The 15,630-nt window shown below is 34.6% G+C and overlaps 1 protein-coding gene across 1 annotated transcript; it reads left to right on the top strand.

The window, feature by feature from the left end:
* Positions 1 to 1,538: 1,538 nt before the first annotated feature.
* LOC145686331 (uncharacterized) lies at positions 1,539 to 14,813 on the top strand. The gene is made up of 5 exons (XM_081759549.1): positions 1,539 to 2,075; positions 5,635 to 5,883; positions 6,356 to 6,776; positions 9,509 to 9,684; positions 11,122 to 14,813. The coding sequence occupies exons 1-5, from the start codon at positions 2,064 to 2,066 to the stop codon at positions 11,242 to 11,244; spliced, it is 981 nt and encodes a 326-aa protein (XP_081615675.1). The 5' UTR covers positions 1,539 to 2,063; the 3' UTR covers positions 11,245 to 14,813.
* Positions 14,814 to 15,630: the final 817 nt, after the last annotated feature.

Consider the following 15,630-nt stretch of genomic DNA (forward strand, 5'->3'; position numbering starts at 1 on the left):
GAGTCATTTCAAAAGCCTTTTCTAAATATCACTCAATTCATTAATTTAAGCTCAAAGAATATTTTGTCTCAACTGTACATTGCCAGACAAATATTTATAAAATCATTTCTCATTCTGTAAGAACAATCAACAAACAATAGAATAGTGTTCGTGGGTTTAGTGGTTGACTGGTAATCTGAAGGTTTTCGGATCGGATCCACGGCGGGAAAGTATTTTTTTTACTTTAGAATTTTTGGTGGCGATTGATCGACGATGAGACACTTTTTATTATCTTCAGGTATTTGAATACTCGCACTGAGAGAAATGCATACTCCAGTCGGCATGTAAATGCTGTTTTTACCAGTTTACGCGCGTCACCTCATTAAGTAATGTTGTTTCATCCGTAGTACTGTCTACACCACCGTCCAGCGAAAATTTTGTATTGTGGGACCACCATTTCAAATCTAGAATTAACGCCATACCCATTCCGACGGTGGGAACTTACGTATATAATGTTGTGACCACCTTCTTACGGCTGTTCCCTCCTGATTCTTTCTAAATCTGTGACTCCCTACATTACGAGAGTAATATGACGTCATATCATTCTGTGAGAAGGAGAGAGAGGAAAGATGTTTTTAACACGAAATCAATCATGTGAATAAAATTATCCAATCACAGCCAGTCTAGTTCTTCTGCGACGAAAAAGTGTGGAAAAGAGGGCAGTGATGCCAATTCGGGGGAGAAGTTGCTAAATCTAGGGGGTTCAACTTTCAGGATAGCGACAAAAATATCTTTTTCGATTAGCGACTGTTTTGGTGATTTTTGAATGAGAATTTGGCGACTTACGTACAAAACTAGCGACTTTTGTGCTACCAACAACTTGTCCTATAATGAAGTACTATTAGTCGAATCAGCTTAGATATATGTTTGTTTTCCTTTTGTTTATTTAAATTAGCGTAAGCACTGATGAGCTGGGAAAGTATATAGCATATGTCTCCATATTTTCGTTACGATTGCTGTTATCTCTTGTCCGCTAACGGAGACCAATTCCAATTTATAATGTCCTTTAGGTTGCAGAGCTTCCGTTTAAAGGCAAAAATAATACGTTAGCAAGAGTAAGTTGATAATTTGTAGAAACGTAAGTAAAAGTGAAGTGGATGTAAGATTCAATTCTTTGTTCGTTTTTCTAAACTCATTTTTGATTTTGCTGAACTGAAATTGATCATAAATTAAAAAATACATATATCGTTCTAAAAATGAAATTATTCTTAGTTACATATGATTCTTTCAATCTGAATTGACCACAAATTTAAAACATACACACACACACACACACATATATATATATATATATATATATATATATATATATATATATATATATATATATATATATAGTGAGGGAGAGAGAGATAGAGAGAGAGTTCCATTAATAATTTTGTTGCGACTTTTCACCCGAAATTGGAGTCATTTCATCTCCCATTTAGCGACTTCTTGTGTCAACTTGTTGGCAACACTTAAAGAGGGAAACAACTAGCTATTAACGTGGTTGCTAAGGAAGCTAGGGGTTCCGTCGAGTGCCTCGTGCGCTGTGGTGCTACGTGAGGAAGAGAGTGGAGTGGGCCCTCCTATACACCTACACTACACTTCTATTTTCTCTTACATTTATACGTACATACATCTCCCTTCTTTTTCATACTCACTGTTCTTTTTACATTTTACACTTCCCACTTTCCTCTAACTTTTGCCCTGTTCAACTTGGCTTTCAGCCCTCTTTCACTGTCTGAACTCCTTTCCCGACTTTGACCTTTATTTTCCCGATTTTGACTTTCTTATCTCGATTGTGACACTTACTTATTACCATTTTACGATAGTCCCTTTTTTTTTACTTTGTCATTGCTATTACTTGTTAACCTTTCTACCTTTTACCTTTGTACTAATTATCTCATTACCTGAATACATTTCTTACAAACCTTGTTCAAAGGCGTTATTGCCGGGAACATATAAAGGGGGGATTTTATCCTCCCTGTGAAGTGAAGTGAAGGAAGCTAGGACTAAAAAACAAGAACCATACGTTGAAGGTAATGGATGAAGAAGTAAGTATACTACTCCAGCAATGGAACCTTACAAAGTTGGTTCCAAACTTTCAATTTAACTTAAATATTAATTTGATATTGTGTATTTACTACTTCCGAAAAGAAGTTTAAAGCTCGTCACACTTATACATTGAACGTTATTCAAAGGTGCGGCGAGATGGGGAATATTGTTAACAAAGTATAAAAGTGGCGTCGATAGCGTTTAAATATTGGAGGGCACATGCTACATTCTATATGCGCAAGTAACTTTTAGCTGCATACTGAGATTTATTTTAGTTTATGTTGATTGAGCAAATTTAGTGAGTGAGTTATCTAATGCAGAGCTATTGTCAATTAATTATACGAATATGAATTTTATGCATTTCAATCAGGGAACGTTCTAGAACACAGGTCGCCCTATATAGATTAGTAGCTAGGTTGATTCCTTCCTGTAGCAAAGTTTAATATTTAATTTACATAGTATTGCCGAGCGAGCGTTAGCGAGTGAAGGCAGGTTAGAGCCCCGCAGGGCACGTTGCTTTCTGTCTTTATTACAGCTAAATGAGAAGGGGGACCTGTTTTCTAGAACCTTGCCTTTCAGTCATCAGAGTAGTTAATTTTGTTTACACCTTAAAACCGTAGGCCTACTGCTTAGTATTTCGGTACAGCTACACCTATGCCAGGAAACAATTTCTGAGGCACTACAAGTAGGTTTCATAATTAAATAAATCTATGTAATAGGGAAACATGATAATTTCCAAGACACATCAGTTTGCACCATGTTATCAATCTGTACGGATTTATTTGGGCTTGCGCCAATGTAAGAACAGTCCAGAATGTAGGGAATCGTTTCAAGTAAGAAAAGAGATAAATGCAATCTTAATTTGATGGAGTATTCTTAATCTGCACCAGCATTTAAACTGAAGGTGAAATACAGAATAGGGCATTTGTGCCGTATCGTAGGACCACTTTGAAAACGAAAAAAAAAAAATGTACCGCATTCACCTATATTTTGTTGGGTTGCATAAAGTTACGTCACTTTACGTTAGGGACATAGTAACTAAAACGCAAAAACAGGGGGTTAAGTTCCAGAGTTGGGCGTCCGTTTGCAGCAAAATTTTTAAAATTTACAGGAAGGATATGGATAATTTGATCGTTTGTGTGCTTGATAATATATAAGAGTCTCGAAAGATCTGGTTATTTGTTATATATAAGCGGTTATAAACATGGGACTATACGGCGAGCGGAGGGAACTATTTGGCGCAAGGTAACTGAACAGTTGCATTGTGGGAAAGAAACGAGCATTTATGTTATCAAAATGGCGAGTGTACAAGGGCAATGAACTAACAGTTTAAACATTTATGAAGCAATACGTTGATAACGAGCAAAATCTTTTAAAAGTTTGTGAAGAGCACGGATTAATGAACCTAATAACAAATTGCAGAAAGTGTGGAAAAGAGATAACAGCGAAAAAACGTGGCGAAAGCGGACGCCCAATTTCGGAATAAATGCCAAAACAGAAACCAACCTGTGCTAGGTGGCCACTAAAAAGCACAAATGCTATTTAGCCGAGTCATGGCAGGAAGGCCGAGGGGAGCGAGGGGGTACATCCGAAAGGTGCAGGCGCGTCATCGACGGTGGGTGTATGCATTAGCGAGAATGGTTACAAATATCTGGGTTTTGGCGATCGTAAAAATTACAAGAGCACTTGTCATCGTTTCACACTTGCAACGCTTCACTTGTTAACATACAATATAGCTTCTGTACACTATGCAGAAATAGATTCCCGTTCAGTTAGAAGTCACTTACCTTCAAAACTCAGGCTTGTAAACTTTTCCAATTTCAAGAAGAAAATTGTGTACAACAGTTTCCTGGGGTTTCCTTTCCTTAAATAAATACTTCGCTAAATAGCCCTCGAAATGCTCTTCCTTCTTCCCCAACGTCATGTCTTTCACGCTACTATATCATAAGAAATGTACCTCTCCGCGAAAAAGTCCTTCCGCCTCCACATACAGTACTGCTTACAACATCAAAAACAGCCAACAAAGACAACGTTCTTCACTTTTACTATTTCACTTACCTGACTTTCACTCATTCCTCCTCACAAACTTAAATAAGTTCTCCAGTTGACCCGGTAAATTTCCTAAAATTGGTTCGGCAATACGGCACTTAACCCCAGAATAGTCTCAAATAAAAGTACCACACTAAGGAATTTTTGATGTGCATTGCCCTATCCGTCTCACTTGCGTTATTGCCGTTGTAAAGACCTCCAGAATTGGGAAAAACACAATAAATGTATAATTAATATTAATGCAAATACTCAGGGCTGCGGTGACACTTCTAATGGGTCCCATATTCGATTTCAGTTTCTTTCAAGTGTTTTTTTTTTTAGTAGACAAACACCGTAAACATGCATTTCCTCGTGATTGTCCCATTTTACTTAGTTAAAAACTCTATTTTATTTACTCAACTATATACTTTTGATGTATGGTTAATGAAAGGTCATCATTTGTCCCGGAAATTCCGGGACTGTCACGGAATCGAGATCTGCGTCCCGAAAATGTTTCTCGGGACGCTTAAATGTCCCTGCTTTCAGCGAAGAAGAAAGGAAGGAAATATCATATTTTTTTTTCATAAGATTAGGTATATAATTATTCTCTTCAACTTCTGAGTATGGCAGTTCAAAAGTTGAAAAAGAATATACAAGTCACATCTTTGTGTTAAACAGGGAGATGGGGTTCTGTAGGAGATAGTGTTGTATTGTTACATTCTTATGGTTTTGTTTTACAATGTGCAACAACAATCAACTATTGTCAAGACTTCCAGTTTAATTGTAATTTTGGCCATTTTTTTTTTAAATCTCATACTTAGTGCTAAGCTTATATGAGGAATACTTTTTTTTTAGTTGAATATACGTGAAATGTTATATAATGAATAATATATTAACTGCTTCAAACGTGAGTTTCGTTGAATTTTCTGCCTATTGCATTACGGTGTCTTTAGCTACGCACAATGCTGGGTCGCTCCGTGTTGTCAGATCCGAGTATTTTTTCTTCTTTTTTTTCGTTAGTTGCCTTCTGATGTCCCACACAGAGACTTTTCCTTTATTGATGCCTTGGGAAAGACAGAGAATGCAGTCAGTAAATACTTGCTTTTATTAATAGGTTTGAAATTTTAAGTACGTAGTATAACCACCCTTAGTTAGGTGATGAAGTCCAATCTCTTCGGACCGAAACTTGTAAATCACAAAGTAGTAGCCTAGAGGATGGTTACACCAATTTAGCTCTAGCAATTTAGCTCAAGATACTAATTTCCTAGAATTTTACTGTTTCATATCGTCTTTTTATAAAGTTTGTTTCTCATTTTTACTGTAAAATACTCAGCTTTTCGTGAAGCTTTTCTAATCACTCATCAATTTTTTTTTCTCCGGACAGTGACAATTCGTATTTAATTGTTGTGGCTTGCATACGCTTTCCTGTAACTTTTAAAAAGTTTATTATTAGTGTATTAAGTTTGCTTCTGAATAATGATTCTCAACCGTACTTTCCAGTATGTATGTATTTAATATGTTTATTTGTAGGTTAATCCTTCCTTTGAACCGGAGTTTGAAGATTCCATACTGGACATATCTACGAGTGTATTAAAAGCAACAGGTGCAGAAGAAGTATTTTTACAGCGTCGAACGAACACAGCAAAAACTTTACCGGACACTTCGGAACCAATTGTTGGACGAGAAGAATTAGCAACTTCAAATCAGCAAATTCAGCTTTATGAACCACTGTGTGCAAGGAAAGATTTTGAAGTAAACAGGGAACAGGATGATAATTTTGTAAGTTATTGATATAATGAACTTTTTATTTTATATTTGTACGTATAGCTGGGCTCACTTTACGGAGCAACGTACTTCCAGACGCTTCGTAATGCACTGCTAAACGAGGCCACTTCGAAACCATAGATGTGAGAAATAACCAAGTTCTCAATGACAATTCGTTATTTTAAAAAAAAGGTACCTTTCACTCTGTTCACATACATAGTCCCAGTTTCATTGTTCTCAATTTTATCATACCATGTTTATTTTACTGTGAACAATTCCTTGTATATTCAGTCACTGTTCATACAAAAGTATTTCGACAAATTAAGTAGCAGCATTTGCACTATGCTTCCTTGAAGATTTTAAATTACCTTTCGCTCTTTATACATTACCTTTGTTCAAGCTTGTATCTGTTTTCTCGAATATTAACTCTCTTCTATTAAGCATGAACATTAGATCATCCAATATGCAATATATGTTTATATTACAGGTTCTCAAAGTACTACAGAGCTCCATGGATGGGAAAGGTCTTATTGCAGCAGGAAATACAACCGGTGGACTCTTAACACAGAGGCAGAGAAAAGAGCTTGGTGGAATAATAATCAGAGCGATCTTAGGTGATAGCACATCCTTAAAAGTTCACGCAGAAACCTTTACTAAGTTAGCTCTTGAAATAAGAAAAATATTTCCGAAGGAGCTTCCAGCTATTTACTTCACTTCTTCATTAAGTGCTATCCCTTACCGAAAGAAACGGAACGCTGGTGGCATCTTGTATGAAGCTTATATATCAAGGCGCAGAAGATTCCGCAAACTTGGGGAGCTTCCTGGATTCAGTAGGTCAAGAAACTCAAGGCCCTCATCACCAGCAACACTAACAGATTCCAGCTGTACTGAAGATGATACTGAAGTCGGTAAGTATTTTTTCAGTTGCCAAATATTTTGAAAGTGCTAGGATCTATTGTATAATATATTTACTTTATCTGGTAAATATTTTAAAGCACTTAAGCCTTAAAGAAAAGGTTCACTCTGGTGAATGGAATCTTTTATCAGCTTACAAGACAAGATATCGTTTTTGTGATAGTGACTTTATCTCCCAAGCGAAGTGCATATAATTAATTATCAATAATTAAGTTTAACGGCCCACAGTTATACCCTTTTAGCAAAAGGAGCTGGATGGTTAATGAAAGTGAATGATGGTGGAATTAAGTTTTATGTGGTATCCCAACGGAGATCGAACTCGGGACCATGCGCACTAAAGGCATATGTGCTAGCCACTAGAGCAGCTGGAGACACAAGAAAAGTGCAACCCGCGAATTGATGTATGGGTATTGCTGTATTAGGACTAAATTTTCAAATTTTTGCTATGTTCTTTTCACGTCCAAATCCTGCTAATTGCATTTGTTTCCGAATGACTCATGTAAACACTAAAATTTTCCCGTTATTCCATTTCTGAGAACTATTAGTAAGATCTGACAAAAAACACACACTATACAAGTGTAAATAAGTAATTTTAATAACGTGTAGGTGCTCTAGGTTGAATATTTAACGAAGAAAAAGAAACCTACCTTGCATCTCGTGCTTTTTATCCTGGTTAATATTTCATTTCTTCAATATTGCCTCCCGAGCTGGAGCCTTGGTCTGAAATCTTCCTACTATATACTAGAATTTGTATTATATTTTTATTTATTTACATGCTATTTTATTGTTATTATTCTTTTATTTATTTATTTTTGTTTTTAAATCCTGTAATACTAAACACACCACATGTCCCCAAAGCACTGAATATTCTTTCACCGTAACAGCTCGAACTGTGTCTTTTCGTTCTGGTGAGGTGAACGTATTGTTGTCATTGTTAAAACAAGCTTGTATTTAGGAGAACAGGCTGGAATAGATTATACTCACCTTACATCCTTGTGTGTAAATGAACAAGAGAAACAAGTGAAAGAAGTGTAAATTATTAAAACAAAACAAAATATTTTCTTTAATACGTTTTACATCTCCAAAACGAAAGGATATAATTCGAACTTTAAGGTGAAAGAATGTGTTTTGTTTTGAGGACACGTCGAGTGTTTCATATTACAAAACTTAAAAATCACAGTGTCTTCTAGTTCGTAGTAGGAATGTTCGAGACCAAGGGAGAAGCGCAGGCAGAAATATTAAAGAAAGAATTAATAAGGATAATAAAGCACTGGATGTAATGTGAGTTTCTTTCAGAAGTACTTTTATTACTTAGTATAGTCTAAGCATCGGGGCTAAAAAATTGAGGTCTAAGGGCAAATCATGTAACAATTTGGCATCCGATATTTTTTTGAATATATACCCATCACTGATCACAAAAACACCAGAGCCGGATGCCAGAAAGCCGAAATTTTAGCCATTTGTATTATTCACTATATCTTCGTAACTATTGAAGCTAAAGCATACAAAGTTTTTTCATTTTGTTTGCGTAATTGTCTTCAAATTAATTTCAGTGCATTTTTGAGCTAAATATAATGGTTTTCTTGTTATTTTCACTTAGTATTGGTTGCGTGTGAAGTCAGTTTTTAGCCACAGATTATTTACAAGATCGAATTTGGAAAAATGTGTCTTCTAAACGTTTTTCGCCATTTTATGCTCTTCCAAAAAATGCATGCTTATATTAGTGTAGGACTAATAGTGCCTGAGTTAAAGCGACTTTATTCTGTCGTGTGTGAAACTGATCACGGCGCGGCCCAAGAGTTACCTTCCCACAAGCGGTATATATCAGCAGCTGATAATGATTAATATATATATATAATCTTGTCTGCCTGTAAGTCTATAATCCTGATAATTAAGTCTGTGTATAAACTAATTACAGTTATCCAGTTTTAATATGAATTGAGGGGCTTTTTCCAAAATAACCCTTGTTAAAATACAAAATTTCTCTGAAGAATAAAAAGAGAGCTTTCTCTAGTATACAGTATGAGAAACTCTGCAAATCTGTTTCTTTATACGTGTCTCTGATACCTTGTAAAACATGCAGCTTTCTTTTCATTTTTCTGAAAAAAAATCTTGTTTCAACAAGGGTTGCTTTTGCCACAAGTCCTTCGATTTATTTACTACAATCAATACTAAGCGAAATAGAGCAGGAACCAGATTTCAAAATTGCCTTCAAGAGAGAATCATGAACAATTTGCCATCCACGTTTTTTTATACATTACCACCGTTTCCTCTTAATACTTACTGTAAAGGTCAGAAAAAAATACGATATGCCTAACACATTTTATAAATGATCAGTTTTTAAACTAAAATCTTATTTACAGAAGAAGCACTTACCTATTATTAAAATTGTATACAGTTGTTATAATAAAATAAATCTATAATAAGAAACATAATGGAAGGAATTCATATACATAAGAAATGTCTATACCTTAGAACATTTTATTTTTTATTTTTAGAGTTAGTTCTTAGTCCCTTTTCCACCCGCATTTTCGAACATCGATATGTCACCTTAGACGTACGTGGAAGATCAAAAATAGTTCCCATCAACATCGACGACCTTCTGCCAAAGAAAAAAAGTTTTTTTTTACATATCTGGTCTCTAGTACTTTTACAAAAGATAAAATATTAAAAAGCATTAAAATCAGATACCTGAAGCGTCATCTCAATATTTATTTTCTTTCAGTTGCTCCATCTGTGGCTGAACACCTGCAGTGGCTGAGTAATGCAATCCAGCCATGGTCCCTGTATTGGAAGGAAACCGTAGACTCTCGGCTAAAATATTTAGAAGATACTGAAGTTACTCTGAGCGAGTATTTCAATAAATACCCAGCCTTGAAGCAACAACAGGGATATCAACTGGTAAGTGGTGTAGGGGGATATGTTAGTGCATTGGTTATTTTTTCACAATATTCGAATCAAATGCTAAATACGAATAATTTTTATCGTTTCTTATGAATCTTAGCCCTCACAAGCAGCAGCTTCAGTTTTGACGAATAATTGTCTCATAGATACGAAATTCAATTGTATGCTTTTTCTTGTAAGAGAAAACTACAAAATATTGCATTACAAAAAGTGTAAGATCAAATTTGAGAGCAAACAAGTTTTATATTTCATTCTATTAAGGTTTTTTTTTTTTTTTTTTTTTTTTTTTTTTGTATATGTGAAAGCTGGTTTAGATGTTTCTCTTGAGTAAGTCGTTATCTTTTTCTTTCTCAAGAAGCAAGTCAGAAACTTTGTAGTGTGTAAGTTGGAGTATATTTTATATAGCTTCAAGGGTTAAATTATATCAGTTGTCCTGTGTCTTCGCAGGTAAGAATTTTGGAAATAAACGTAATATTTGTATATTTCTCCATTCTTCAATTTAAAGCTAACGAGGGTACCTACTTAAATATGTTCACAATTCACAAACTGAGATTGTCAGCTATACGGTCCGTCATGATTTATAATACTTTAGTGCCATTCGCTAACGTTCCTAGAAACATTTCTGTTTCCTAGATGATACAATAAAGTGTGATGCAGGGGGAAGTGTAGGTGATCATCATCAGCACCTTAATATATACAACCATTTTGTAGTGCGTTTGGATTTGATAAGACCTCATATTCTATGCCTGGCCTGAAACCCAGAACTACCGTATCTCGTGGGAACATGAAAACAATTATAAACCAAACAGTCAAACTTAGTTGAAGTTCGCCAGTAAGTTTATCTACCACTAAAATCCCATCAAAATCTGCTTAATGTTTTTCGAGTAATTGACGAAAGAACATAAATTCTAAAAATTGTTTCTTTGCCTGATCAACTATCGTGACAATCTATTTCCTATATATGAAATTTTGTAACAAATTTAGGGACGCACATGACTTTTGAATTATTTCATATGTGTAGCTTAAATGTCTTAAATCACTGATGACCTAATGGCGGCTCGCTGGCTAATCAGATCCGCGAATAAAAATGAACAATATATATATATATATATATATATATATATATATATATATATATATATATATATATGATTGGTTTATGTTTCAACTGCATGAATACTAGCAAGAATATAGCAGATTACCTTAATTTACCTAAAGCGCGATTTGATTTTTAACTGTGAAAAACAAATCTTTATCCTTCTGGTTTCCAAACCTATTCTCCATGGTGAGGTCATTAATACCTGACTGGTTTGAGAAAAGGCACTTTTATATAGTTACTCCCAAATGTTAATAATTCAGTAGTTTCTATGTAATAGGCTATATATGACAGAGATATTAATAGGTTTCTGACATCAACACTGCTTTTTATTTCAGTTACTTACCGATTTTGACTACAAGGAACCTGGAAAAAACTATTCACAGTTTAGTGGCATCCTTAGGGTCCGTGACAAAATAATAAAAATAGCAAATGAGAAGCAGAAAAACTCCAGAGAATAACAAGTGAGAAGCAGAAAGACTCCGCCTCAGTTTTTCAGAATTTCTTATGTATGAATGAAGTTTTAAAACCAATTTTGCGGAACCTGAAACGGCTACAAAATTGTACAGCTGGTATGGAAAACATAATACAAAGCAGAGTCTGGCTAGACATCATGGCCAAAACTGAAGAGCAGGATAGTTTAATGCTCCCGTTGATTTTTTTTATTATTATTATTATTCCGAGATAAGCAATCCTCTTGGTAGCCATTATACCATTCATAAATTGGGTGCTGTTTATTTATCACTACCTTTTCTGGCTGGCCATTTGCTTTCACAATTGAATCACATATTTCTCTTAGCATTATTTCATGCATCAGACAGAGTACAGTTTGTTAATGACAGTTTTTAAGCAAGTAAGTGAACAACTTAACTTCTTGCGTAATACTGGTATTAATGTATCCACAGATGTGCACACAGGTAATATAAGGTTTCATGTTTGTTTCTCAGGCGATAATCTTGGTCTAAACAGTATTTTGAGGTTTGTGGAAAGTTTTGTTGCAGACTGTTGGTGTCGAATATGTTCAGTAAATAAAAAACAGTTGCAGACCATGTGTTTTGAAAATCTGTTCTTCATAAGGACAATAGTAAATTATGAACATGCTGTATTGTTACAGAATAAATCAAAAACTGGTATAAAAGAAAGATGTGTCATTCTTGATACATTGCATGGCTTTCAACTTTTTGACCACGTGTCTGTTGATATTCTTCACGATTATTTTGAAGGTTGCTGTCGCTATGTCATGCCATTTCTTGTTGAATTTTTACTAATTCGTTCTAAACTTACTTCACTTAACATTTTAGAAAGCAATTGAAAGCTTTTAATTATGGCCCGACTCAGGTTCAAAACCCACAAACTGTATTGTTGTTGATGGTTGCAATGTAAGAATTAAAACATCAGCTGCTGAGATGATGGTATTGATAAGACACTTGGGTCTGATAATTAGAGAGTATGTACCCACAGACTGTGAGGTGCGCGGGAGTTGTATTTATATGTAACGTAAAATTATGGATAGGCTACTTAATCGCCGAGTTTGTGTTGATTCCACAGAACAGTTGCAATTTATGATTACAGATTTTCTTTCTGCAAAGGCCTCTTGTAACCGACTGAATATTTTTAAAACAATAGCATTAAGAAAACAGCTACTCCTCAATGATATTTTTATTGAAAACAAAACGTTGGATGCCTTTGCATGTGCAAAGAAAGTATCAGTTAGTAATTTAACTAATCACCTCCTGTGTGAGCGGTTTGATCTGCGGCAATCACACTTGTTCGTAGTGAAGTGGATTAAAGTTAAGGGTCAGAGGTTACATATTTCTTCTGTTGTCACAGTAGATCTATGCATTGATACACTCCTGCTTTTGCACAAATTACTAAAATATTTGTTGCTGATGATGGATGAGTTTTTTTCTTATGTTCTCTGTTTCAAACAGTGGAATTGGACTTATTATTTTGCATATCATGTACATAGAACCAATGAGAGTGACTGGTTTCAACCCTCTGCTCTGTTTTCTTTAGTGCCGAATGCAATTACTATCATGTGCGACAGTAAGATATACATAACTGTCAGAATGCCCTTAGAATAGCTTGGCTAGCTTAGATTACATGGAGTTCCATCATTTTATATTTTATGTATTTATTTTTTATTTTGTTTATTTATTTATTTGTTGCTTGAGAAGTTAAAGGGAACTGTACTAGGTCTGATTTAATAGGTTTTGTCTTTCCTGTTTTATAGAAATTGTAAGAAGCTTCTTTCTCATGAGTATAAGGGATGAAAACAGACAAATATTGTTATGTCATGCTTATAAATGGCAATTATTTACTATTATTCCATTGTATGTGAAATCTATGAGCCACACAAGTCCCTCGTTAGATGATGTGGTAGAAAAGTATATGAGTGTGAACGTGGAACACTGTGTTGTGAATTTTTTTTTCTTGGGAAGTTAAAGGGAACTGTACTAGGTCTGATTTAATAGGTTTTGTCTTTCCTGTTTTATTGTAATTGTAAAAAGCTTCTTTCTCATGAGTATAAGAGATGCAAACACACAAATGTTGTTATGTCATGCTTATAAAAGGCAATTATTTACTATTATTCAATTATATGCAAAATCTATGAGTCACACAAATCACTTGTTAGATGATATGGTAGAAAAGTATGTGAGTGTTGACGTGGAACAGTGTGTTGTGAAATTTCTTTGATATGAAGACGAAAATTAGTAAAATATTCAGATGAGTCCAATCATCCGGCATTTTACAATTAGTGAGTACTACAATTCACTCTAAGAAGAGTTTCTGTTAGACCATCCATTAGGGACTGTCATCCTCCCAATGCGACGAGTACACCTTTGACCGAGAGATATTTCAATGTTAATATATGAATAAAACATTTCGACACCCCTTCCAAGTAGTATTGGGCATAATCTCACTTGCCAAGTGCTAACAGAGACTGTGACTCTGAGCAACCTCGTTTGAGATTATCTTGTACTTATGTACACTATTCAAAGGTTAACTATTGACAGAATTACCTTAACAAGGAAAAAAACTCATCTTACATCTAGTACAAGATGAGTTTTTTGTTGTACTGTTCCCTGTACTTTATTGTATTTGTTAGTTCTTCATTTCGATATATCCGCCCGCGCTGGAGCCTTGGTCCCGCTCTCGAATACTCCTACTGCAAACTAGAATAAATTGAAAGTGTGTGAATTTCTTTTAAAGTTCTAAAATAAAACATTCCACATGTCCCCAAAACAATAAACGTTGCCACTTTAACTGCTTGAACTGTGTCCTTTTGTTCCGAAGATGTAAAACGTATCGAAGAAAATATTTCGTTTTTTAATAATTTACACTTCTCACTTTTCTTGTGTACACTACTTTGCTAAATGATTCAATTCCACTCTGTTCTCCAGAACACAAATTTATTTTTATAATGGAAATAATTTTAATACGTTTACATCTCCAAAACGAAAGGACACAGTTCGAGCTGTTAAGGTGAAAGAATTTTAGTGGTTTAGGGACATGCGGAGTGTTTCGTATTACATGGCTTTAAAAATCACATTATGTTATTTCTTTTAGTTTTTAATAGGAGTTTTCGAAAGCAAGGCCCCAGCGCAGGCAGATATATTGAAAGGGAGATTCAACAAAGATAATAAAGCACCACATGCAAGGTGTGTTTCTCTTTTTCTTTTTTTAAATATGCATCCTAGAACTTATACAGATTATTATATGGTTATCTTAACTCTATTCAGCTTGAAGTCATGTGTAAACTTCACTCGCGTTTATGTTATTCAAAAACATCAAATTCCACATATGCATTCGGACATGTCTATAGGTTATTTAACAAATGATACGCTTTGTCCAGCGTCTATAGCACACTATAAGTAATAGTAAGTGTGTACTCTCATGCTCATGAGAGAAAATAATACTTGGAATTGAACATCCCTCGTACTTAGTTAAGTGTCTATTTACACTTTATCGTAAAAGTTCATAATCTTTACATTATTCGTATTTCATAATTTTGTGTTGTATTTTTGTTTGTAATTTTGTTTACATTATTTGTTGTATTACATTTGTTGGAACAATTCTTGTACTCCCATATTGAAACGCAATTAATATTTTTTGAACGAGAATGGCAAGTTTTTGTATTTTTCAATTACCATACGTTTCATGTGTTGCATTTTTGTTATTTTGTAACAAAGTAATTTGCAATAATGCTTTAAAATTAGAAGTGAAGTAAAATATAGTAGTTCAGTACAATGTTTATTCTTTTCTCCTGAAGAATGTAACAATGTTTCATGTGTGAGAATGTGTAAAGTTATGTAAATTTTTCACCATAATACAAGACGTTTGTAAAATTTCAACTGGTGTTTTCTATTCATAATATGTGTTTCGCTTATAATTGTACAAAGAATTGGTTGTAGGTACCCACTTCTCTTTAAGTTATATTTTGTTCATGGACCGGTCATGAGGACGAACGATAGTCCATTCTCAGCAGGCAAAGCAGACAGTAGACCGTACCTCGTTCTCTGTCTGTCTGTCTGTGTGTTTAGGTAGAAAATTTTTCAAAACAAATAACTTTATTTCGGGGTAAGGCAAAAAGAAAAATCCAACAGAAATGTAAAAGTCCATACTTAAAATTCCCTCACTTTTCCAGGTAGGTGAGAATCCTGAAATTATAATAAACAATGCCAAAGCGTTAAGTTTGTCTTACTCCCACAGAAGTTTAAAATGTACGCTATTGAAAATAATTTATTTCATTATGGTATATAGTGAGGGATGCCTATCTTGTTACAGTAAAACGCTGGAAGAAAGAATTTAGATATGATCGCACAAGTATACAGGATGACTAAAGT

Source organism: Thermobia domestica, chromosome 5 (assembly GCF_964235325.1).
Source record: "Thermobia domestica chromosome 5, izTheDome1.hap1.1, whole genome shotgun sequence".
Lineage (NCBI taxonomy): Eukaryota > Metazoa > Arthropoda > Insecta > Zygentoma > Lepismatidae > Thermobia > Thermobia domestica.

What these genes read in the sequence shown, in the direction of transcription:
- LOC145686331 (XM_081759549.1), top strand. An exon ending in GGGAACAGGATGATAATTTT is followed by an intron (nt 5,884 to 6,355) that starts GTAAGTTATTGA and finishes TTTATATTACAG; the next exon opens with GTTCTCAAAGTACTACAGAG. An exon ending in AACAACAGGGATATCAACTG is followed by an intron (nt 9,685 to 11,121) that starts GTAAGTGGTGTA and finishes TTTTTATTTCAG; the next exon opens with TTACTTACCGATTTTGACTA.